The following is a 25,235-nucleotide window of genomic DNA, read 5'->3' on the forward strand; positions in this document are numbered from 1 at the left end:
ATTTCTATTTTATGTGACATGTCCACGTAGCAAGCACCAAAGGAGAAAGTAAACAGTACAAAAGCCCTAGAGGCTTTTCCAGATGTATCCTATCATGCTAGGTATACTAAGGGTGCTGATAGAGACATATGGAAATGCTAAAAATTACCTTTCAGTAACATAAGTTTGCCTTTCAGCAGCTCTTTGTATCTGCAGTTTTATTAAAATGTCACTAGTGTACGCCTTGAAACCTCAGTTAGGCAATCTACAGTAGAGTCACTTGTCTCAGCGAGCACAATGAGACGTGCACATCTGGAGAATCATCAGAGGAAGAGAGCTGCTTTTGCCTGGTACCTCCAGTCCTCCTCCTCACGTCATCTTAAAGCTGGGAACCATGAGGTTGTTCTTGTACCTGCTCTTCCTAATGAGTGAGTCTTATCTCTGCATTTATTTTCCATGCATTAGAAAATAAAAGTCTTAAAAAGTCTTTATTAGAAAATGAAAAATCTTAGTCTAGAAACAAAGTAATTTCTGGAGACTTGGATCACTCCCTTCATGTGAGCCGATAAAATGATTCTTATGTAGGAAGTTCAGAATGTTTGGGACTTGTATGGAATAAAAGTCCTTAGTTTGTAATGTGGGTTTCTACTTTTTCACAGAAATCCGCATGTTTGGATGGAGAGAGTTTTATAGTGCTCATCTTTAGTGGGAGAAAAGTGGCTGTTGGGTGAAATTCCACTCAAATACAAAACAAGAAGCAATCTTTGGCCTTCTATAATTTTTTTATTTCTTTGGCTGTTTGCTCATCATGAAGTAGGTGGGTGCACTGTGGATTAAGCAGTGTGTGCTATCAGAGAGACTTCCCATGAATTTTTGGCTTATTGATCTCCTTAATAAGTGCTCTAGAATAGGATTTTTTTACAAGAAAATTTAGAACCTTTGTGTGAGAATAAGAATGCATAAAGTAAGGTATAGGTATGAGATGAGTTAGGAATATTTCCTGAGTCAGAGTCAGTATCCACAGCGTTCTGTCGTGTAGCCCAGTGGGGACAATTCTGTCATGAAGTCGTCCCTAGCTGCTTGTCCCAGAAAGGGTGACACCCTTCTGGTGCTACTCCGTTAGCTCCAGCAATTGACAACTGCACTTGGCATGTTTCCGGCCTCACTTCCAGCAACTGCACAAATAAATGCTAGTTGGATCCTCTATGGCAGAATTTGTTTGTCTGGTTTCTTTTTCAAAAGACTCAATAGTGTATAGATCTACTCCATCTGTACAGAAAGAATATTGTTTAAGTATTCATTTCATGCCCTGATCAGCATCACAGACTTTCTGGCAAGCTTTGTATTTCGAATGTGTTTGGGAAAAAAAAATGCTATTAATTTTATTTGTTTAATGAGATGTCAATCAAAGTTCTCTGTAACTTGTTTTGCTGTGATTATAGATTTAATATCAGGGTTTATGCTCTACTATTTTCCTTATTTGCATTCGACCTCTACATGTTAGATGATGATGTTTTATTTCTGCTAATACCCCTGTTCTTGTGCTTATCGTAAGGTGCTTAGGATGCTCCCATATAAACATATAAATTATTATTAAACAATATATTATTAAACATATAAATTATTAACAGAGGTGCCCACAGAACTTACTAATATTTTTTTTCAAATCTTGATCTACCTTGATCTGGGTTATGCAAAAGTAAGGTGGAGTAATTGGTGGAGGCTTCTCTCCTTGTGTGCTTCAGTTGCTCCTTTCTGTCACTCTCCTTTAGCAAGCTTTTTAGCATTTGTGGGTTTTGCTGTTGAAAGTGGCAGTGCAGCAAAGTGCAGTTGTCTGTCTTGGTGAGTCTCGGTTAGGTTCTTGGAACTTATCTGAAAGATCTGTGCCGAGGGTGTAAGCATGTAGGCTACAAATAATTTGCTGGTATAGTTGGTTAATCTATTACACACATTTTTTCCCCTCAGGTTAAGTACAGTACACTTAATTCGAATACCTGAATGGCTGAAACCTGAGTCATTTGTGTTGGAAATCCCTGCGAACAGGGAGTCAGGAGTAAAAAGTTTGAATAACGTGACTTTGCAGCATGAGAGCAGCAGAACTAGGTGCAGAGTTGAAGAGTCCTGTTCCCAGGCCAAATACCGTGTGAGCACAGGAATATTCAGGAGTGAGATCATCTGTGGCAATCATTTTCTCTTTTTGTTGTCTGCTTGAGAGTTGCCCCTTACTTCAAAGACAGCTGAACTCGTTCCAGCATATCTGGAGCTCCATTTCAGTTTTGCTTCAAAGGAGTTTTACTGGAGGCCTTTGTAAATGTATGGAATTTTTAGACTATTACAGTGAAAGCATATGCGGATGTTTAGAAGCATCTCTGAGTTAATTTAGGCCTTTTAGTTGGTAAAATGAGATAAGCAAAGTAAGGAGGCAGCTCAGGATGGTTTGCCTACCCTCTGAAAGGGATGCATGCCATGTCCCTGAAGTATGGGATGTTTCAGGAAGCAGAAGCAGACTGAAAATGCACCGCAGCCAGGACACGTTGCATGTCTTTGCCCTGACTGTGGTATTTTACTTCTTCCACCTGTGCATTCGTAGCCAGGCTGGGAAATGATATGGAATTAACTGAATAACCTCATATTCAGCTCTGAGTGAAGTTAGAATCAGGAGAGATTCTAGATGGATACAATTCACATTTTGTTCTTTGCTAGTTTCACTCAGATATGGAGTTTGTGGCCAGAGACATTTGAGGTTAGTACAAGGTTTTCAAAGCTGTCACATCGTAGACAGGGATTTGGTTATACAGCACAGCTCAGTGCTGGAACTCACAGCATTTATCATAGCACCTTGTTCCCAGCCTGTGCAAGAAATCAAGAGCTGAGATGTGAACAGCAACAAAGGTTGGCGTGCCACAGAATCTGACAGTTAAAACACCAATATATCAGCCCCATTTTTGTGGGCTGCCTTGCACAAAGAAAGTACATTCATAAAAACTAAAAAAACAAAAAAAAAAAAACCACCTTTAGGATGCCAGTTCAGTTACAGCTCTGTGGATGAGAAGTTTCTCTTTTTTGATGGCCATTTTGTATCAGTTTTGAGAATTTATTGGACTTGTAGCAGAGCTGCATCCCCAGCAGAATATCCATCACATTTGAGGCACAAATTTATTCTCTTGCTGCAAAGTTCCTTTTTTTTTTTAAAAAAAAAGAAAACAAATCTATGTTCACCTCTCTTTACCATGTTTACAGCAATGTCTTGTGGGGAATAATCCCTGCTGCTACCCAAAGAGCTCTTTCTTTAATCTGATGGTTTCTGTCTCCTGGTCTGTTGAATATCAGCTTTACAAGACATGATTCCACTGGTGCCATCCTGAAGTGGCATGTCACTTCCACAAGCCATGGAGTTTTGTTTCCTCTCCTGTCTAAATGCGTGTTTGAGCTTCAGTAGTAGGAATGTTTTGTTCTGCTATAAAGGTTGACCTTGGATGCCAAAACAGGACTTGCATTACTTTATCTTCCACTAGGTTAGGCAAGAAAATTATTTGTTAATCTAAATGAATGAAATCTCCATAGCTTGGTAACTCTCCCTCCCACCAGCTGTCTCTGTGCCATCATGGTGGGTAGGGTTCAGGGACAGCTGGCTCAAGAGCTTGTGCTGGTAACGAGGACTCTACAGGTCACCATCTGTGATCATTTATTTTTGTTTTCAGTGATCAAGTCCTTGAGGAGCTTTAATGTTGACACTGGCAAGAAGTGGATCACACCACACACAGACTCTCTGTTGTGGCCCAAGGTTCTTCAGCACTCAGATGGGAACACAACCATGTAAGGAACTGAAGAAAGAAAAATATATCCAGGCTTCCCAGGTCTTTGTGAATGACTGTGGTCTGAGCTCACGTAGCTTCTCATTTTCTACAACTGTTATCACAGGTTCCTCTGCCTGGGACCCAGAACTGTTCTTTGGTTCTTAGGGGCTGATATTAAAGTTTCATCAGCATTAAGTGTCCATTGTCAGCTTGTTAGCCTTCATGATGCTTCTCCCCTCGCCCTCTGCTAAGTCATAGCACTGTACAAAAAAGGCTATCTGCTCTTTTAACCAGATGACAGAAGCAAGCAACTGTTTTTCTGCAGAGCTCCCTGGTATATCGTGTGGTTTCGGGGGCTGCAGCAGTCGTGTCTACCCACCAGCTGCCAAAAGTTATGTTGTGAGCTTAGTCTGAAGACCATAAAGAGCTAGAAACTGCTATATTTTGACTGTTGGGTTTGTAGGGGAACAGAAAAGGATAGCTAGTCTGGTGAATAGAAGCCAACCACAAGTGGTTGCTATAGAGATAACCTATATTATGCTTAGCGAAGTAGTAAGGCTGTGCAGCAGATAGCTCTGGAGTAAAGAAACCTTTCCTATCCTGTCAGCACAAAGCGGCTGACTCACAGAGCAGTCTCCATTTCATATGACAGTGCTGCCATTTCCTAGGATGGGGTTTGGACTTCCTTACTGCATTCTAGCCTCCTTTTATCTCCAATATTTTATGGACAAGTTGCTTCCAGACCCCTTCCTTGGGCTGGGCTAGCTTTCCTGAATTCATTGTTTAGATCAAGTCCTACTTGCAGCGACAGAGAAGTGGGGGATGAGAGTAAAACCCCTTCTTTAACCCAGTTCAGTCAGTGGCAAAACTCCTGTCTGCTGTGACCGGAGACTGCTGCAGAAGAGCTGCTGGCTGTGTGGTGGAAACTTCCCCTGCCAACAGCCCAGACAGAGCCCGTTTGGGACAGCAGAGTGTGGTGAGGGAGAACCTCATTCTTCCCTTCCTCAAGGATCTGAAAGAGAAACTGAACAAACTCGGTGGTGTGGATATTTTATGTTCCGATTTCCAAAAATGAAATTTGCTAGTGGCGTCTTCTAGTGATGTCTGGGTGTGCAAGCAGCTTGGAGTACTATCAGTTGGGAGGCTTTAGGGGAACAAATGGGAAGGCTGAAGATTTGTAGGAGGAAATAAGTGTTTTCTTAGTAGCTTGTTCAGCTCAAAACCACACCAGTGTCCAATTAATTAAGAGACAGGATTAATTAATTAATTAATTAATTGTCAGGATAAGGTGTGGCACCCTAGCCCACAGATGTTTTTTTAGCACTCTTCAGTATCAAAGGATTCTTCCTGATTGTGCCACCTTCCCTCTTTTCCGCTTTTTCTCTTGTTCAACAGGATTTTGGTTACTTCCTCAGTAGACAAGGGGTTGGGCAGGCTGAGAAAGTGCACTGTTTTGCAGGACAAGATCCAGTGCCAGGAGATACCTTTGCAAGGTACAGTCCTACTTCCCCTTTCCAATACTTGATTTGACATGGGCATGAGGATGTGCAGAAGCAAGGTGTTTCAGAGAGTACTGAGCACGTTGCTAGGTCCCTTAGCTCAGCACTTCATGGCGAGAAATGCAAACCCATTGTCCCAGAGGTTGGGAGTGATGTCTTTGGGGGCTGCAAGACCTCTTCTGCCACGGCTAGGTCTTTGCCTAATCTTTGCTGAAGTAGAGGCAAAGTTTTTTGTTTCCAACATATTCATTACTGCTATAACTGCTGATAACATTGATTCTTATTCTGTCTGCCCAAGGCTGATAAGTACCATATCCATTTCAATTTTTTTTCACCCACACTGTTCTCCCCTCCTTCCCTCTCTCATTCATTCAATCATTCATTCAATTTCAGGAAAAATTAAACGGTCCAAAAACATCCAGGATGGTGGCATAGCTATTGACAGGAATTCCGACTGGATCCTGGTAAGGGACCGAAAACATCCATGGCTGGGAATGACTGGATTTTTCCAAAACACTGTGTATGTTTGCAGGGAAATACAAATGAGCAGACATAACAGAAGGACAAAAGCCGAAAGCTCTTGGCTGGATACTGATTGGTTCGAAAGCCAGTTGGTGCCTTGCCAGCCAAGAGAGAAAACTCAGAAGGGCCCTTTTCATTTTCATCAGCTGAGGACTGCAGTGGACCTTGTACTTCACTGCAGCCAGCCCCACTCAGAGGAGAAGGGAAGATTGGCAGAGAAGGCTTGAGAGCCACTGACTTGGAGACTGACACCTTCAGCCTGGTGGTACCCCAGCCTCACACTTTGTGGGAGCTCAGGTCCTGGCTAACCTGATGCAGCAGGGGTCACAGCAGGGAAGGGGGTCACTGCTTGCTTTTTGACTCTTGCTAGGAGGCCTTTAGTGCTGTGCAGGGGATACTGAACGTTCACCAGATGGCATCTTGATTCATCCTTTGTCTATGGCTCTGCTCGTTATTCATTAGCCTTCCCTGCCACCCCCACAGGCTTGCCTGCAGAAGAAGCATCGCCGGGCCTTCACCACTACAGAGGACCTGAATGGAGTCTGTACTCTGCTCACCGCCGACTTGCGCAGCACGGCTTTCCTCAACCTCACCAAGATGGGTACAGGAGCAGAGCCAGCATAGTGCCTTTGCAGAGGGACAGAAATAGCAGCATGAGGCTCTGACCTAACAGCAGGGGCCTTCTGAGTTCCTAACCAGGAAGGTCAATGGTCCGCTGGGAGAGACTTAAGAGTTGAATTTTATGATATATTACACTGACTTCAACAGGGTTACAAGGTTCAGCCTTGAAGACTAGCAGAAAGCACCAGGGATTTTCTGTTGTGGTGTCCCATGTGTACCAAAGATCCAGCTCTTAAGCCTGGATTTAGAAAAGCATTTATATTCTTAGCAAATGGATATGACAGACATCCACTGGGATTTTTAAAAATGCTCTATCAGTCAAGGTTGTTCATTCCAACTTGACCGAGCTATTGTGGCATTTAATCAAGGTAGCAGAGAGCTGCCTTGCTCTGCTTCTTGCAGTCACTGCAAAGAAGCTGAGAAGATTACATTAGAAACCTATATGGTCTCATTTCACCTTCACTAGGAAACAGATCCTGATTTTAAGGTATGTTAATTAGAAGAGTATTTTTAAAATGTAGACTGTCTTTTTTATTCTTGCTTTTTACATTTTTTAGTTGAGACCAAATTAAGTGGCATTCAAAACAGAAACAGCAAAGACAAGTTTACTGCCACCAGCAGCTCTAAGAGCACAAACAACGTCAGCATTACTTGTGGTGAGCACTTTGGCAGTGCATGGAGCAACCACATGTGCAAAGGTAAGTACTGGACATGAACAAACATTACTTCCTTGAAAGCAGCTTGTATTCATGTGGCAGGAGAGAGCTAGGGAGGGAAAAGGTTGAGGTTTTGAAGGTTACAGTAAAATTCAATCATTATTACCATCATCATTAACTGAGAATTTTTAAAAATTAAACTTATTACTACAGTGTAGATCACATCATCAGCTAGACCTGCTTTCAGAATGGCTGGAAGTGGTAAAATTTTTTTTTTTTCTAATTTGTTGTTTATGTCAATGTTCTTGAACTCTTGCTAAATGTTAGGATGTTTCGGGGCCTTTTCAAATGTTCTTTTATATTTAACTGCATTGACAGAACCGGGAACAGAGATTGCTGTCATTCTGGGTGGATCAGAGAACACCAAGTCAGATGATTTCCAAAGCACCAAGAACTCAGTCATCAATATGATGAAGTCAATGTGGCAGAAATGCTCAAAGGTGTGTGAAACTGTTCAGTCTTGTTTTCTGGTAGGCAGGATGACCAGAGCTCTAATGAAGAATGGAAAGAGTCCCCCAGTTGTCATACTTACTGCTGTTTAAACTACTCGCAGTGATGCTGGTAATAATTCTACATATTGTAATGCAAGAGTTAAATGTTAGTGATCCAAGGATGAGGAGTAGCTGAAGAGTGGAGTGGAAGATCTAGGAGTGAGTTTTCACGCCAGTAGCATGCCTAGATATTTTACCAGACAAATCTCTCAGGACACCTTGAAACAGTAGACGTACAAATGAGTGAGGCTTATAAGCCATTACTTTGATGTAAATAAAGCCTGATATTTGGGGACAAAGTGAGGCTGAGCCATGTGGTCTCGAAAGATCTGGCCAGACAGATAAATACAGAAAGTTCGGACGGAGAAATCATTTTAAGCCAAAGAAAATGAAGTCAGTTCCTGGAGTTGATCCAAAAGGGATCACCAGAATACAAATGTGTGATGGAGAGATAAAGATAGGTAATCTGCCTTCCATTTGCAATGTAGGCCTTCCATGTTTGTGCAGTAAAGTTTGGGACTAAACTTGACACTCTGAGGGACTTAGGGATCCTGCCTTAGATCTTGTCTAACCAACACAGCTTTGCTGTCTTCTTTCTCCAGGTCAGGTTTGCTGTGGTGCAGTATGGAGAACAGACCCAAACTGAACTGAGCCTGCAAGAAAGCTGCAACAGATTAACTGCTCTCTTCAAGGTCCAAAATATGAAACAGCAGAGTTCACAGACTGACATTGCAGCCACACTGCAGCATGTATTGTGAGTTCACGTGTTTCAGGAAGCTCCTGGGACACTCAAGTGATTCCTCGCATTTCATGTACATCAGTACAGCCTCCTGCACCTCCTCTATATTCTTCTTGTTCTCACACCCTCACAACTATCACTTTCCCAATGCTTCTCTTAGTGACAGACTCTGCCGACAGAGGCCTGTGAATGAATCTGTCTGGGGGTCTGTCAGGTCCAACTCTGGTTTTCACAAGGAGAAATTGCCAAGAGGCAAAGTGTGAAGTCCTTCCTGGCTGACATAGGGGCATCAGCATGAAAATGCAGTCACCTGGGTCTTGCTTTCAGCATGTGCTTGTTCGTATACCTGAGGCCTTTCCCATCTTTTTCACTCATCTGCTGTGTCTCCCTGGGAGTCTTGCTTTCCTCGACTCTATTTTCTTCCCAATAGCACGACTCTGACAATACTGAACTTCATTGTAAAAATGCCCCGTGTGCTGCTTGTGAAGGCAGAGCTACCAGCTGTGGATAGCCAACATCCCTGGAAGTATAATGTGCGCGTTTGCTTTGCATGTCTGTACTGCACAGACTCTCGTGTGCTGAGAGTTCAATGAACATCAGCACCCTGCCAGCAGCACTGAGATTTCTGACTCTGAAGACATAGTTTGTCCCATAAAATACCTCTAGGCTTGTTTTTCTACAGGGATAAAGTCTTTACTGACAGCCATGACTCCAGACAGACTGACAAGATAATCATTGTCATGGTATCTGGACAAGTGTTTTTAGAAAACCATCAATTGAGAAATGTGATGAACTCCCTCAAAATGGCTAAGGTCAAACTCTGTGCTCCTAAGGTGAGTAGGGAGAAACCTCAAAGCTACATTTTTTTTGCTTCTAAGCTCATATGTTGGAGAGAGATGTTTCCATCCACCCCATGTGTCTACTTTTATGCTTTAGCAGTGGGTGGAAGAAAAAGTGTTGCATTAGACATGCAGGATGTCCAATCTGAGATGCTCTGGTGGCTCCCTTGCTCGCCCAGGCCTCTGTCTTCTTGATTCCAGAGAGCTTGTTTTGGAGGGTGTTAAGGAAAAAGTTACAGAAATAAAAGTGTCTGACTTGTATAATGCTTGTGGCTCTAGAGCTTTTAATAGCTTTTTCTTTGCAAAAAAGGTTTTACTGTGCAATCTAGGATCAGGGCTGCTTTACCAAGCTTTCAGAAAACTCCCTTTCAGGCTGTCAAGTTTTTAATTAAGGCAATTGTGTGTGTGTGTATGAAACGTGCAGTCTCCACGGCTGTTGGATTTTCTCCCTAGATTGGAGAGTTCGTTAGCAACCAGTGGGTCCCAGAAGAGCTGCAGAAGGGTAGAAGTGACTGGTTCATGTCGTCTGCATATGAAGATTTTGACAGTTTCCTTTCAGAGCTGCAGAGAGACACTCTGATTGAGTCAGGTAGAAGAAATTCCACTCCTCACACATCTCCCTTCACTGTAACTTATAGAGTGGATCTGCGATGGTGGGTAGCTTCATGGCTTAAGGAATGTAAATACATCCATCCAGGTCTTAGCCTGTTCTTGCAGTCACCTGCCCAGCAACAGTAAAACAAATAAAAATTATTTCTGTTACATTCATAACAGTCCTCCTTAGCCAGCCAATCAGGAGGACAAGAGATCATATTCTGTATCTGTGACCTGCAGCCAAAACATTAGTATGGAAAGACAGATGGACTGCAATAGGTGCTTTAAAATGTACACATTCACCTTCCCTTCAGTGTTTCTGTTATGATACTTATAATTTTGTGTGTACTTGGAGCAGTTTATTTCTATTAAACTGTAGCTGTTTTTTTAAGATGAAGACCTGATCCCCACAGCCTTCAAAACTCACAATTTTTTCCATAGCATCCATACTCTTGAACCTGAAAGCAGTATGATCTGCTACATACTGCAGGGATGAGGAAGAGTTCAGCTATCAGGCAGCAAGGTGCAGGAACACTGCATGGGCAATAATGCAAGGTTTCAGTTCACTGTTCGTTTTCTCTCCCTGTTCCCTGTCACCTACATTCAATTTTCTTTCCTGTTTCAGCTGAAAATATTCCAACTGAGACACCAGGACACAGAAACATTAATGACAATGGTGGCAGCATGCTCCCTTCCTGGATGGAGAGCGACAAAGAGGAGGAGGAGGAAAATGGCTTGCGTACGTGGTGAAGTATCTTTTAACAGAATCATGCTGTGGACTGTCATGGACTGATGAAATCTGGGGGGCTGCTGTGCTGTAAGCTTCCAGAGCTGAGTTGTGGCTCACGCTGAAATGACAGTGGGCAGTCTCGGTGCCATTCAGTTGCTTGTTGGAGTGGGATTATTTGTGTGTTGATTGATAACACTGGATAAAGAACTTTTATCCTGACCAACATTACTGAGCTCCAGGGAGCCTTCTCCTTACTCCTTTATCTTCCATATCCTGGCAGGCTCTGGGACAGAGATTGCTTTTATTTTGGATGGATCAGGGAGCATTGAACCAGACGATTTTGAAAGAGCAAAAGCATTCATCCACAAGATGATGAAAACACTGTATGAGAAGTGCTTTGAGGTACTCCCTACTCTCTTCAGCAGGCTAAAAGTACAAAGTGTGCTGTGCTTCATTTAAGCTGCCTCTTCACCAGAATTTGGGACTGTGCAGGTTAATTTCCATTAGGATGGGAAAACACTTCCATAACTTGCCTGTGTTCTTGACGTAATTTTGCTTACATAGCAGTACATCCTCAGTCTTGATCCTAACAGCACTGTAGAGAGAAAAGTCTGTGACTTGTTTGCTTAGAAATCCCTAGCCCTGCTATGGCTGTCATGCTTGCAGCCCAGTGAGCACCATCTCTCCCTTCATACAAGGTGACAGTCATGACTTTCTTGTTGTTTTCTGTCTCTGTTCCTGTATCGTAACATCTATACCCACAAGCACAAAAGCAACGATAATCAGATCATCCTGGAAAATGAAGGAAAAATGCAGTAATATCGCAGATAATCCTCTCTGAAACCTGCACATGTGCCAAAAACATAACAGGAAAATGCAAGTACTTAAAAACAAATTAGCGTTCCCCAAAACAATTTTTTCTGCCTGTACTGACAGTGTTTTAATTTTCCTCGCCTATAATATATTTATAACAATCCTTGTTTATGCATTACACATATTTAAAAGTCACTTGCTCATAAAAATATGTTCTTTCTACATAGTCTGGATAATATTTTCTCTTGGGGTTTATGGGCTAGTTGTTGCAGAGAGCTCTCATTCTCTGAATCAACAGTTGTCACAAGCAGATGCTTACCTGCTGCTTTCTTCCAGTGTGATTTTGCAGTGGTGCAGTATGGCTTTGAAATCAAAACTGAGTTTGACCTGCGAGAAAACTGGAATCCAAATGCCACCCTCCAGAAAGTACTTGATATTGTGCAGGTGTGCAATGTGACAAAAACAGCATCTGCCATGCAACATGCCCTGTAAGTAACAGAAAAAAGGAGCTCAAGAAATAATGAAGGTGATTTCCGGGGCATTTCATGAGTAAGGGAGAGGGCCTTCCATGAACATTCAGGTCCTGAAAGGAGTCCTGTTTATTTGGAAGAGGTTGAATAGCAGGCAGCAGTTTCTGTGCCATATTTTAGAAGGTTGTAAAAGTCATCTCTCAGTGTGTAATTTATGGTATGACGGGGCTCAGGAAGCTATAGAAAGAGATAGCACCCGGCCATTTTAAGGTAAATGAATGCAAAAGAAAATTTCTTGTCTCCTTGCTATGACTGTTAGCTGCAAATGTTTCATTTTTTGATGTTTTAACAGGGATTCTATCTTCATTGAAAGTCACGGATCCCGGAAGGATGCAGCCAAGATCATGATTGTGCTTACAGATGGGGAAATACTCCTGGATGAAATGAACTTGACAACAGTGATAAATTCGCCCAAAATGGCAGGAGTTGAGCGCTATGCTATTGGGGTGAGTTGGAAACCTACTTGGATCATATCTTCCTTCCATTACTGGGTAGCACCGGGCAGGGGGAGAAAAGGAGAACTGAACCATATGTGTCTCCAGTAAATAAGGGAACAAGCACATATAAAATAAATATATGAAAGATAAAGCTATGATATGAACTGTTAAACAATAAAGAATAAACAAATGTGATCAAAAAGTATGTCAGGCATGAGAGTTTCTCAGTTCAAGTCTCTGGTAGGTTTCTTCTCACACTATCACCCTTGCCTTCTAGTAATGTCATTCAGCTATCGCTTCTCATTCTTTCTCTTACAGAGGAAGATGTTTGATATTATGATGCCTTGTGACTTATTGATTTCCAAACTTAGTTGTTGGGTACAACAAAGTTGTATACACCAAATACTGCACCAGCCAGTTACATGAAGATGTTTTGTAAAGGTCTGGTTCCAGGAGACACTCAGATTGTCTAATTCATTGGCTTCCAAATCAATTACTATTTCTGGGTTTACATAGGGTGGTTGAAGCTGAGATTTTTACCACCAACTCGAGCGATTCCATCCTTAAGTACGTGGGAATAAGAAGACTCTAAAGATTGCTTCTTCTGATTAATTTGCATCTCTTCTGCAGGTGGGGGATGCCTTCAAAAAACCAAAGGCCCTGAATGAGTTGCGGCTAATTGCATCTGGTCCAGATGACACTAATGTATTTCAGGTGACCAATTATTCAGCATTAGATGGGCTGCTTTCAACCCTGCAGCAGAGTATTATTGGGATAGAAGGTAAACAGAAGCTTTTCTATTTCATTGCTATCTTTTGAGGAATAAGGACTCACCCTATTTCTATTGCATTGTCAGGTACTCAAGGTGATGCTCTGGAGTATGAACTGGCACAATCTGGTTTCAGTGTGCAGATTTTGGATAAGGCAAGTGTTCTGTATTTAACCCTGCTAAATGGTTGTATGCTGTGCTGCCGTTTTAATACCTGTAAGGATTCAGAAGGTCTTATACAAGAAATGATGCTGATACAGAAGTTTGAGAACTATGTAGTCAAATCTCATTGGCAAGCCACTGCTTGCTTTGAAGTTGTTAGATAAGTAAAAAATACTACTTTTTTAATGTCGGTTGTGAATTTTATTTTAGGATGGGCTCTATCTCACATGACCCCTGTTATAACTACTGGATCCTTTTTTTTCTAATGGACAAGAGAACTAACTTCAGTTGACAGCTTTGATTTAGTTGGCATTTGTGTCTCCAGTGTACAAGACCAGGGACTCCATCATGTTGCAAATAAAATAATATTGCTCTTTCAGAATCCTCTGGCTTAAAACACTGGTCCTTCCAAGACAAGCGTGATCTCTGTCCTTGTCAGGAGGGGAGAACAGTGGAAACTGAGGAAGCTAATGAACATTTAGCAGCGTTGGCTGTAAGGATAACAGTGATCGCATTTTGCAAACAATGACATGTAGAGAACTGGGAGATGTGCAGCTGCTTCTCTGATGTTGGGCAGTCATCTTTTACCTTCAATACTAGGAGCTAGTAAAACCACCCATGCTACATGGTCCAGGAAAGAGTGCAGGAGTTGTAATCCAGAAAACATGGCAACCTACTAAGCAGCTTTGCAGACTGATAGAGGTCACTAGCACTGGCAATTGACCTGTGTTCCTCCATTTAATTTGCACTATGTTATTTCTGCAGCGTGTTTGGTGCGGTGGGTGCCTTTGACTGGTCTGGTGGAATTCTGCTGTATGATCTGGCAACCAAGACAGCTGTTTTCATGAATGAATCAAAAGAAGAAGCCAAAAAAGCAAAGTACAGTTACCTAGGTAAGCAGCTTGACCCTCTCTTGAGATCGGTGACAACCTGGCTGCAATTTTGTTTGGTTTGTTTATATGTAGGGCAGTGTGTTCTGGCACTGACAGCATTTACGTGAAGACCATCTCCTGCAGCATCTAACTGAATTTTGAATATTTTCCGTAACAGGGACAGAGATTCTAATGCAAACACTGTCTCCCTGTTCAGCCTATTTGCTCTTATGAGTTATGATGCATTGTGGTGCTATTCTGTTAACACATCCATTTGGTTTCGCAGTATAAGAACACAGTGAAGGGCATTTTTGTGAGCTGATAAGTATAAATATTTGACTTGCTGTGAGTGTCTGGAGAAGAAACAGTTTGTGAATCAATACTGTTCTTGGCGTAGTGACAAATAAGACCTTGCTTATTCACCCTAGTGCTTTGTAGCCTTATGGTCCCTGTATCTCCTGACTGTAGCCTTGGTCTTAAAGTTCTTCTAGGACATATGAGGTGCTGTGGACTGGTTGTGTCAGGATAATCCTTCTGTCATTACTTCCCTGTTACAAAAGCCCCGTAACAGATCTATTTTTGCATTTTATATGGAGTATAATGTTTCCTTCACTTCTATGAAGGATTCTAAGCCTGCTAGCTTGCAGAGATAATAATTAAAAAGAAAGAAAAAAAAAAAGTGTGTATATTGGATAAGCATTCAGGAACTGTGACAAATGCTAAAAGTCCTCAAGAGTTCAAGCAGGTTTTTCAGAGCAGCAGTTTATTCAATTACCTCACAAGCTGTTAAGAGAAGAAAACCTCAGCTTTGCTGGCTTTTCTCTCAGGAAAGTTACCTGCCGTTTCCTAATCAATATTCTGATGAGCTAGTCTGTAATCAAAAACATGGGCCACAACAACATGACGTGGTGCAAGCTCTTGGATCTCACTGAAATATGTAGGCCTATGTCTAAGTCGAAGCTTCGTGGGCTTTTTCCTTCAGGGGTAGAGTATGGTACTGACATGCATGATCTTTTTGTTCCTCGTGTGAATGCACCAGGATACAGCGTGGCAGTGGTGCGCACAGGATACGGACCCTTGTATGTGGCTGGAGCTCCACGGCACAGCATGACAGGGAAGGTATTGGTGTTTCAGGATGGCCACTTGAAACAAACCCTGCAAGGAGAACAGGTACTGTGCTTCACTCACACAGGGGCAAGCAGGTCAGTAGGGGTCAGGGGCACAGCACGCATCTAGGTTGCTCAAGCAACAGCCTCATTTTCTCCGGACAAATTTACATCCTTTGAAGCAAGAGTAAAGCCATTATAAATGTTTGAATAAATCCATTAGCCTTATTATTACTGTTAAACCCACTATGGTCAGGCAGCCTCATTTTTTCAAATGAGATCTGTTGAAGTCTGAGCTTCTGGGACAAGTTGCTCAGCTGGGAGAAATTATCAAAGTTCAACTGCTCACAGCAGGCTGCTGGAGGGTACTGGCACTCACCTCACCATGTTTTCGTTGGTTAGAGGTCTCACAAGTAGGAATCAGAGAACTGCCAAGCATCTGATTTAGCTAGCTGTGGATTATACAGTCTTAGTTCACTCCATAATACTTTGGGAATACCAGAAGAAATCATGAAATTTGGAAAAAGACAGGGAAGACGTTTAGCTAAGTGGGGTGTACTATATTTATGTTCTGTTCTCATGGCTCATGGGGAAAGACGTCATCAACTGTGTTATTCTACTTTTTATTCTGTCACATTGTTGAATAATGATTTTGGTACTGTTATGCTGGTTACAGGATCTGTCCCCGAGGATGGCAGTAATGTAATAAATAATAGTGAAGTGATCCACATATAAGTAGATATGTGATGTTTTGTTCTAAAAATTGCCTTACTGTTGCAAAGGACGCAATTCTACAAAGCTATATATAGAGAATTCCAGTGAAAGAGCTGCTTGTCTTTTTCTGGAGCCCAGGTCGGATCTTATTTTGGCTCTGAGCTCTGCCCGCTTGATGTGAACCGTGATGGGGAGACAGATCTTCTCCTTGTTGGAGCTCCATTTTATCACATCCAAGGGGAAGAAGGAAGGGTTTACGTCTATCGCCTGGAGACAGAGGTAAAAACACTGGTAGCGTAAACACTCCATGTTGGGGATTTTCCAACCATGCCTAAGTAGTGACAAATAAAACATTCCTCCTTTGTGCTCTCACTGAGTGTGCTCTCCCTGTATGGTAGAGGACTGCAGGATGAAGCCAGCAGTCCTGTCTTAGTCATTAGAATATGAAAGAGGAAAAAAATAAATAAAACCATTCTGTAGCTAAGGTACACTGATATCACAGTGTGCTAAAATCACGTCTTTTGCCTACACATAGGCAATTTTTTGGTGTACACTTTGCTCTTCCAAACAATGTTTTTTGCAATGTTTGCAATAAATGTATACATTGGTAGCTGCTAAAACTTTACTTTCCAGGACTTGCAGAAAACAAAATGTTTTGTGAGCCCAGCTACTGGATCCAGTATACCAGATACATATATCCAGGATAGAAGTTAATTGCGTCATTTTGAGTGAGAACTTAACATGCAGACCAGGATAAGCTCCCGTTGGTGCACTGCTAAAATTTGCTCAGGGAACATACCAAATTGTTGGAAGCAGAAAACAGTGTGGGCGTCCATTAGAATTCAAACAACTTGCACCCTCTTGTGGCTTATTTCTGTAACGTGGTGGAGAAACAAGTTTGTCTCGAAATAAGCAGTGGATCAACTCAATCTGCTCATGATTTAAAAACAGATAGTACCTTAACTGTGTCTACTTGCATAGGGCTGTCCAGGGACACTGCTTCTGTGGGAGACTTTGCATGCAGTTGGATCAAGCTTTTGGTCTGAAAATTAGCTGTTATCTTGAATTTCTTATTATATTGTTTAGAGGTTACAATTGTTCTAAAGGGATTTCTTTCTTGGGTATATTTCAGACTGGTTCATTCACCTTGGAAGGACATTTAAATGTGCAGGTGACCACTCAGTTCGCAAGGTTTGGGTTTACCGTGGCCAGCATTGGAGACATCAACGGGGATGGATATGAGGATATTGCAGTTGGAGCCCCCCTTGAAGATCATCTTTCAAACAGTTCCTCTTTTGGCAGCATTTACATCTTTAATGGTGAAAAGGACAAGATCAAGAGCTCTTTTTCTCAAGTATGTGTCTTGTTGGGACTTGCCTCCAGTCCACTATGGGAGGGAAAAGCTTGTGTTTTTGTAGCAAGAGGCTGGGAGGAAGGACTTTCACATTACATTCCCACTGATGAGTGAGAAATTTGCGGGTGTTGGTTTATGTGAGTCCACAGGCTTCTGCAGCAGACCTGCTCCTTAATTGCAGTTATTCACTTGTCTGCTTAGGCCTGGATTAGACCTGGATTCATGTGCTGCCTATAGAAAAATATATTCTTTTGCAAGCCTGCCCATCTATTACAGTAAGTTAATAGCCAATATTTTGTGTGTCAGGAGTGTTGTAAAATCAACCTCACAACAGCCTTATGAAAGAAAGTGTATTTTTCAAAGGACAGGAGGGAGATCCTGACTTATATTTGCTGTTGTGTCTCTCCTATTAGAGAGTAAAAGCCTCTGAAATATCAGCAGGACTCCAGTATTTTGGACAATCCATTGATGGTGGCTTTGATTTCACTGATGATGGTCTCCAAGATATTGCAGTAGGATCACTGGAGAATGTGGTTGTGCTCCGGTAGGTAATGAGTGCTGCTTTTTAGTATGTTGGGGAAATGTTTCAAAGACAAATTTAGAATCTGTGTTCTAAGCACTGTGTAATGATTCTATTTTTAATTTGGCATTGGACGGACATAAAAAAATCTTTCCCAGTGCTAGAAGAAATCATATAAAATGTAAAGCTGTTAGCTCAAGTTGCAAAGGCTTTTGCCTTTGAATGTCTAAGGCTTTGAGCAAGTATGAGATAATGAACATTAAGATCTATGTTAATTGGTTAACGTCTGCAATTCAGCACTGATGGTTTTAGTCATTTAGACAAAAAAATCTTGACAGACCTTGTCTTATTTTCAATCAGATGTCTGGTAGCTGAATGACTTGGTGGAGTTTGCAAGGGCTAAGACATGATGGGCAGATTTGATTTTGTTCTTGCATTTTGTATTTGGAAACAAATTGTTGATAAAGAGAGAATTTTTACCACTAGATAATGAGTTCATCTAATGGAAACATAAACAGTGAGTTTAATTCTGAAACTCTAGCTATATTGGTGTATTTTGGCTGTCTGTTCTTTCAGGCTCATGGGATTTTGTACATTCTCAATGTTCCCAGCAGAAACTGGAACTTCTGTAAATAGGCTAGCTTGGTCCAGGTGAAATATCATGGAAAAGCTGAGCACTTTTTAAGCTTGCTGCCAGGATTTCTTAAAATATTTTTTCCTGAATGTTTCAAAAATTTAATTCTGTTTCTTATTTGTTCTTCACTGACTAGCTCGAGACCAGTTGTTCACTTTCTCACCAGTATGAGATTCAACCCTGAGAGAATATTAATTTTCCAGAACAGCAGCATTGTTACAGCAAAACTGTGTTTCAATATAATCTCAGCTTTACCAGTGTCTCAACAAGGTAATAAATGGGAATTGTGATCAGACTAAAATCTATGGTCCTACACCATATTAGAAACTTGGCATTGTAGACAACTTCTGGTACATCTAACAAAGAATTTTGAAAATCTTGCATATTGTATCTCAGTCTAAACCTTCAGATCCTTTGTAGGGTGCATGAGTAGGCAATGTAGGGGTCATTGTAAAAGCTTTTCTGTTTTGCTTGACTTGTGGGAAGATGTTGGAAATATATCACCATGTTTTTTCCTCCTCTGTGAATGCTGGAGCTACAGATCAGAACTCTGTTCCGCTTCATTCACTGACTCTTTGCAATTGCTTTGTTATGAGTACACAAGAAATTCCCATCTGTGTTTCCAGTGTTTTCACAGTTATACATTCTCTACACGGTGGACTTAGATGTGAAAATGGCAAAGAAGAGATTACAGTTTAAGGATCAGAACACCACAACAAGTGGAAAGCTCTTAGTCAGAGAGCACACATCATGCTCTGAGCTGCAGCTTTTCACGCTGGTAGGTGATGTTGGTCAGACTTACTACAGAAAGAAGGGTTAAGAGGAAAGGATTTTTAATGGAATCTGCACGATGATTAATCTTCCTTGAAATGCAAAATTACTATAATTGGGTGGTTTTCTGGGTGTTAGACTTGCTGAGCATGTTCTATAGCTGAGGGGGATGTGTACCATTTTGACTTGTATTCCTATAAATCAAACTGTCATCCTTTTGGGTATGTGTGAAGTATTTATAATGCAAGAATTATCAGAGAGTCATGAAGCTCTAAAGGATTAAAACAAACATAAAGGAAACCATTTTTTACAATGTATAACTGAATCGAGGAACGCATTACCCAGAGGATGTCATGGGATCCAAATGTATAAAATCCCTCAAAAAACATTTGACAAATTTATGGTCCATTGATGGCTACTAAAATCAGTGGCCCAAAGGCAACATCTGAGTCAGAAGGTCCCTAAATATGCCCCCTGACAGAAGCTGAAACAGAGATAATGTGTGAAGACTGTTTTGCATTTTAATGCCCAGATATTTTCTCAATTTCATGTTCTTCCTTTCTTGTAGCCATGTGACTTTGACTGTTTTTCCAATGTTTATCTGAGAGTTAAATATGAGTTCTGTGAGAAAAACGATAGTACGGAGTTTGCTGTTCCTGTGCTTGATAAATATCAGCCATCAGAAATGCATTTTCAGGTAATAAAATACTGAAGAGCTCTTCTCTTTCCAGAATGCAAAGTATTTACTATTAAAAAATAATAATCATGTTTTTCTTAGCCTTTGTATGTTGCCTTCTCCCCTCTGCTAACTTTTCTAGTTATTATTGTTGTATTCCAGGTAGACTTTAGGCCGGGGTTTCCCCAAAACAGGTACTCTTACCCTATTAAGAGAATCTCCTCTCTAAGATCCAACCTTTACTTTTGAACACATTCCTCTTGGGCCTCTGTTTAAAATGAGATTAGATGCTACCTGTGACCAAGGCAGATGGGTTTTATGTTTTGTGAAGTACTTTTCGTTATTTGAATGGTGTATTTAGTAGTAACACCTACAAAATTTTCGAGTGAATGGATTTTAAAAATAATGAAAATTAGGTATACATATATAATTTGTTTAGATTTACTTGTTTCAAAGCTATAGTTGGAAGACTGCAAACTCCCAATAAACTGAACCTTTAAATTTGGTATCCTTCGGTATCCTCACTTGCAGTTCAGTACAAGCTAATCTGGCTCTTTTTCACAGTTAGTCTAAAATCCAAATCACAAAGCTCTGTAAAGAGGCATCTTTTTGCTACTTAATAGGCATCTTAAACCACAATTCAATATTTAATTAGCAGTCAATAAAGCATAGGACAGAAAAGTTAGTATCACTTAGCACTGAGCAATAACGAACACTAATCACCATAGTTGCTGTAGTCTTAGGGATTATGATGATACATTTATACCCTAACAATAACTCATGATATTCTTGAGTGTTGGTCAGTATTGCTTATTACTTGTGCACCCAACAGCTAACTATTAATTTTCACTGAACTTCTGCAGAAACATCAGCCACAGACAGTAGATTTTTATTGTTTAATAAAACTATCGCTAAAGGAAGTAACCTCATCACTACAAAATAGTGTGCCTGTAAAATGGCATAGCATATGAAAATGTTTATTCAGGAAAAACACATTGTCCCTGGAATAGAAATTAACATTGTTGTCCTGTGGCAACCGAGGTATAAACAGCTGGCAATTATTTAACAAGACCTTACCCCCACTGAAGACATCATGTCCTAATGAAAACAGAACTTTTCCTGGGAGTTAAATTACAAACTTCACTACTTACTACATCACTAGAGGGTCCTTTATGTCCAACTTCTCCTTAATCGAGGTCATGGGAATTTTGATTTTCTGAGAAGGACCCCCGTATGTATGTGTATATGTAAAGATATGCTAAACCTGCTACCTTGGAAAAATCAGAACTGTTAAAATTTAACTTGATCTTTGTTTGTTTTCAGTTGCCTTACAAGAAGGACTGCAACAAGACCATCTGTACTGCTCATTTAACTTTGACAAGTCAGATCCAGTGAGTCAATGTAGTTTTATTACTTGGATTTTTTATTTAGCATTCATATGACAGGTCATCTTTGTGCATAAGGTATTTTGTTTGCTTCACTGTAAAAAGTTTCCCTGGAGGTTCACTGGAAAGCTAATCAACTGGAACAATGTTTAAAAGCTCTTGATGTAAAAGAGAAATGAAAAAACGTTACCTAAACTTTGGAGATAATAAATAAATAAAGCAGTTAAGAAGAAAGCATTTTCCTACACACCCTGAATAATAATGAATAATTAATTGGGCTGTTGTGTTATCCTGTGTGTGAAAGTACTTCAATGGAGTAATTACCAGAACCAAAATGGATCTCTTATTTACTAACAAAGCTTAGGAAATTACATGTAACCTAACATTTTTCTTTCTGCTTCTAGAAAAGAATTAGTGGTGGGCTACACTAAAGAAGTGTCCATGAATTTTTTACTAAATAACAGTGGAGATGACTCATACATGACAACTGTGGTCTTGAACTATCCTAAAAATCTCCATTTTAAGAAGGTGACAGCCGAGGTAAGATCATAGAACAACTGTTCAGCTAGTTGCAGAAAGAAAACAGTGCTGAAAGAAAACACAACTCAGCCTCCCATTCATTTACTACCTAAGTAAATCGTGAAGCAAGGTTGGGGGAGGGACAGTATTTCAGTTGTCAGAAATACAGCCTGAATTACTAGATTTATCTAAGACTCCCAAGCTTTTATTGGGCTACTTGCACCTAATTCGTTTTATGGGAGCAGACAGAATTGAATTTCCCAATGTATTTTTATTACTATTGAAGAGCCTCCTTGTTCTGTTGGCAGCCATCCTCTCCTGCTATTCACTGTGGCCAACCAATACCCTTCACTTCTGTGGAGTTATCCTTGAACTGCAGAATTGGGCATCCAGTGTTCAAGAAGACAACTGTAAGTAGAGACGATAATTTTCATTTCTCCCTTCCTCTAAATGGTACTTTGAGTAGCTGTACTGGCATCCCCTATCTTTACAGTTAGGCCATAGCCTCTCTGCTTTCAAATTCAGCTTGTCACCCACATGCATTTTCTCAAGACAAGTGATAATTTCCAAATTCCTGTACGTTAACTCTTCCAGAAAGGAATGCTGAGCAGAAAATACATTAGCTGTCACGTTTTAACAGTATCCTGGTGAGTTAAAGACTGTATTTACAGGGTAATCAATATTTTGTTATATCTTTCTCTTTCCTCAAAATAGGCAAATTTCTCTGTGATTTGGCAACTAGATGAAAGTGTATTCCCAAATAAGTCTGCAATCACTGTTAATATCACCAAGTGAGTATTGCTATTTTCACCACTAAATACACTGTAAAAGAAATTCTGTAATTCCTATTCAGTATCCATACTATTTATCAGTCACTGGTTTCACAAAATTGTACTTGTCCTTTGTGACCTTCTGAAGTGTTTGGACCCATATAAAAAAAACTTTCTTTATTATTTTAGCTTTGCTCTTACTTTATTTCAGTAAAAGATAGAATATCCCTTAAGTTCCTAATTTAAGTATAGTATATATTTAAAACCTTGTGTTTCCTGAACTAGAAAACTTGGTTCTGACATCCTCCTTTGTTATCAGAGAAAACAGATGAGTAACATAATCCAGCTCTGTTCCAAGTAGAACTATTATTCCAAATAGGATGAGGATGTATTCATGTTATTTTTCTCGACTGGGGCTTTCTACTATGGGGAAGTTACTATTCCTTTCTTGTCACGTTCCTCTCATTAACTTGAATGGGACTGATTAGCAAACAGCACTTTATTAAACAGCATTTCTAAGAAGGAAATGAGGATTCATCTCTGGCAACCTCATTGCAAGCACACTTTAAGGCAAAGGTTTATACATGAGTTTAATGTCCAGTTTTTTTGAAGGGTAGAAGCTTTTAAATTTTGATTAATTAAGGCATTATTACATATTCATAGATTAATGCTGGTTTGTGGGGAAATATTCCAAGGCAATGGCAGCTTCCAAAATCCATAATAATGAAGGGCTACTCCAACATTACTGCAGTACGTTAACCCATAGGAGAGCAGGATGGCACCCCTCCTTTCATAAGTTACTGCCACTCCGTGTTTCCATCCCTCTTGTATAACCAGTATCCACAATTTGGAAACCATAGAAATAGAAAACGAAGGCATGCAGATGATAAAGCTGTTTCATCAATTCTTTTTTTTTTTTTTCTTTTAAAGCATAAATGAAAATAGCACCATTCTGACTGAAAAACATGTCCTTGATGTCAGATATGCGTTCACTGCAGTTCTTACCAAGTAAGTTTTAAGAATATTCAATTGCATTATATTACTTTAGTCAATTAGAGGAAAGAGGGTTGAGAGGATGCCTGGCAGGATTCCAGCACAATTTCCATCTTAATAGTTTCAAGCACTGCAGATTGTCAAGTTGCTTTCTGTGGTATAAGACAGCAAGAATCTGGAAGATGGAACAACAAAACATCATAGGGAGATAACTAGGGTCAAATATAAACCCTTAACTATTTAACTGATTAAAAAATACCTTCAAGATTGCTTCAAAGATGCATCTAATTGATAGACTGCATATATGCCCATATATAGACTGTGTAGCTAACATTCCTGTTTAACAAATTTGATCATGCTACCTCCTTATTATTTAATGCATGTGGGTCATTGGATGTACTAATGTTCAATAATAATTAAATTCAATGTTCACTTAGTTTTAATTTATCTTCTTCTACAGGCCAGTTTCTTTAATGTATATGAACGTTCGCCAAGGACTACTTGAAAACAAAGAATTTAAATTTAATGTAAGTATAGCTTCAAATTTAGTTCACCTCATCTGTCTGCAATCAGGATTAAAGAACACTTACCTTGTGCATTTTATTCCGTAGATAAATGGAGAAAACCCCTTTAATGCTACCATCAAGTTACAGATTTGGGTTCCTGTCAGAGTACAAGGTCAGAACATAGCAACTGTCAAAAATGCATCAGGAACACAGGTACTTTTTTTTTTTTTTTTCCATAACACAATACCTCTTCACTGGCCCTTACAGAGGAAAACAGGTTGTATTATTGCAGATTAGGATTTTTTTAAAGCTACACTACAGAAACTTCAGGAAATTACATTTTATAGCATTATTCCAAGTACGTGTTGGACCAAACGGAGCAAAAGTTCATTTTAAAAACTAAGTCAAAAGGTAGGTTTTTCCTCCCTTTGTATCCCTAACTGGGCTAACAATATTTACCTTTGTCCATCTTTTTGTTTATTTCTTACAAATTAAAACAAACAAATATAGTAAGGGAAGAACTTCTAATAATCTAAGTGGAATTCAGGACATGAATAAGCCTGAAGAAATCTTTTCCCTCCACCTCCACTGTCAAGTCTGTTCCCTTCCACCCTTACCCCTCAAAAAAGTACATACGGAAACATCTTAAAGCAGGCGGCTTTTTTTGTGCATTTTTACACATTTTTCATAGCTTACTTTACATACTGGTAACTGATCACAACATTTCTTCGTCGTGCCAACATTTAAAAAGACCATACAGAAAAATGACAAAGGGGAAAGGGGCATCGGTGACTTAGTTCTTGGAAGCACTGTGCTCCTTTACTCACTGGAAGAGGCTGCTGCTATGCAAAACTTCACTGGCAGACCCAAAGGTCAATACTTCATTATGGAACTTAACGAGCTGCTGCTTTATTTTTCTCATGGCAGAAGTTGATTCTTTTTTCTTGTAAGCCATATCTTTCAAAAGTTTATCTGACAAATAGTGCAACCAGAGGACATTGCTGTGTGGATGATAGTCAGTCCAGCTGTTGGAGTTCTCTGCTTTCATTTGCCTGTAGATATCAAACTGGTAGTCTCCTGTGCCTTGGAACAGCTCTTCATCAGTGGAAAGGTCACAAAAAACAGTTAACCCATCTTTCTCTAGCCGAGACAAGGTATAGTCTATGATGTTGACATG

At 40.3% G+C, this 25,235-nt stretch overlaps 1 protein-coding gene across 1 annotated transcript in view; it reads left to right on the forward strand.

Moving 5' to 3' along the window:
- The first annotated feature begins 13 nt into the window (after positions 1-13).
- Positions 14-25,235, forward strand: part of ITGAE (integrin subunit alpha E) — a 32,915-nt gene continuing 7,693 nt past the window's right edge. Inside the window, exons 1-31 of the mRNA XM_066979892.1 lie at positions 14-407; positions 3,681-3,795; positions 5,172-5,269; positions 5,669-5,739; positions 6,281-6,398; positions 6,976-7,116; positions 7,453-7,574; positions 8,228-8,379; positions 9,047-9,197; positions 9,657-9,792; positions 10,423-10,536; positions 10,808-10,929; positions 11,677-11,828; positions 12,163-12,316; positions 12,938-13,088; positions 13,164-13,242; positions 14,004-14,131; positions 15,150-15,280; positions 16,069-16,209; positions 17,063-17,284; positions 17,698-17,828; positions 18,575-18,708; positions 19,065-19,216; positions 19,778-19,906; positions 21,209-21,276; positions 21,675-21,810; positions 22,098-22,199; positions 22,504-22,580; positions 23,490-23,567; positions 24,013-24,079; positions 24,164-24,353. Of these exons, the coding sequence (XP_066835993.1) occupies positions 374-407; positions 3,681-3,795; positions 5,172-5,269; positions 5,669-5,739; positions 6,281-6,398; positions 6,976-7,116; positions 7,453-7,574; positions 8,228-8,379; positions 9,047-9,197; positions 9,657-9,792; positions 10,423-10,536; positions 10,808-10,929; positions 11,677-11,828; positions 12,163-12,316; positions 12,938-13,088; positions 13,164-13,242; positions 14,004-14,131; positions 15,150-15,280; positions 16,069-16,209; positions 17,063-17,284; positions 17,698-17,828; positions 18,575-18,708; positions 19,065-19,216; positions 19,778-19,906; positions 21,209-21,276; positions 21,675-21,810; positions 22,098-22,199; positions 22,504-22,580; positions 23,490-23,567; positions 24,013-24,079; positions 24,164-24,353 (3,796 nt within the window). The 5' untranslated portion in view covers positions 14-373. The remainder of the gene's footprint in view (positions 408-3,680; positions 3,796-5,171; positions 5,270-5,668; positions 5,740-6,280; positions 6,399-6,975; positions 7,117-7,452; positions 7,575-8,227; positions 8,380-9,046; positions 9,198-9,656; positions 9,793-10,422; positions 10,537-10,807; positions 10,930-11,676; positions 11,829-12,162; positions 12,317-12,937; positions 13,089-13,163; positions 13,243-14,003; positions 14,132-15,149; positions 15,281-16,068; positions 16,210-17,062; positions 17,285-17,697; positions 17,829-18,574; positions 18,709-19,064; positions 19,217-19,777; positions 19,907-21,208; positions 21,277-21,674; positions 21,811-22,097; positions 22,200-22,503; positions 22,581-23,489; positions 23,568-24,012; positions 24,080-24,163; positions 24,354-25,235) is intronic.

The sequence above is a fragment of the Anser cygnoides genome, chromosome 18 (assembly GCF_040182565.1).
Source record: "Anser cygnoides isolate HZ-2024a breed goose chromosome 18, Taihu_goose_T2T_genome, whole genome shotgun sequence".
Taxonomy (NCBI): domain Eukaryota; kingdom Metazoa; phylum Chordata; class Aves; order Anseriformes; family Anatidae; genus Anser; species Anser cygnoides.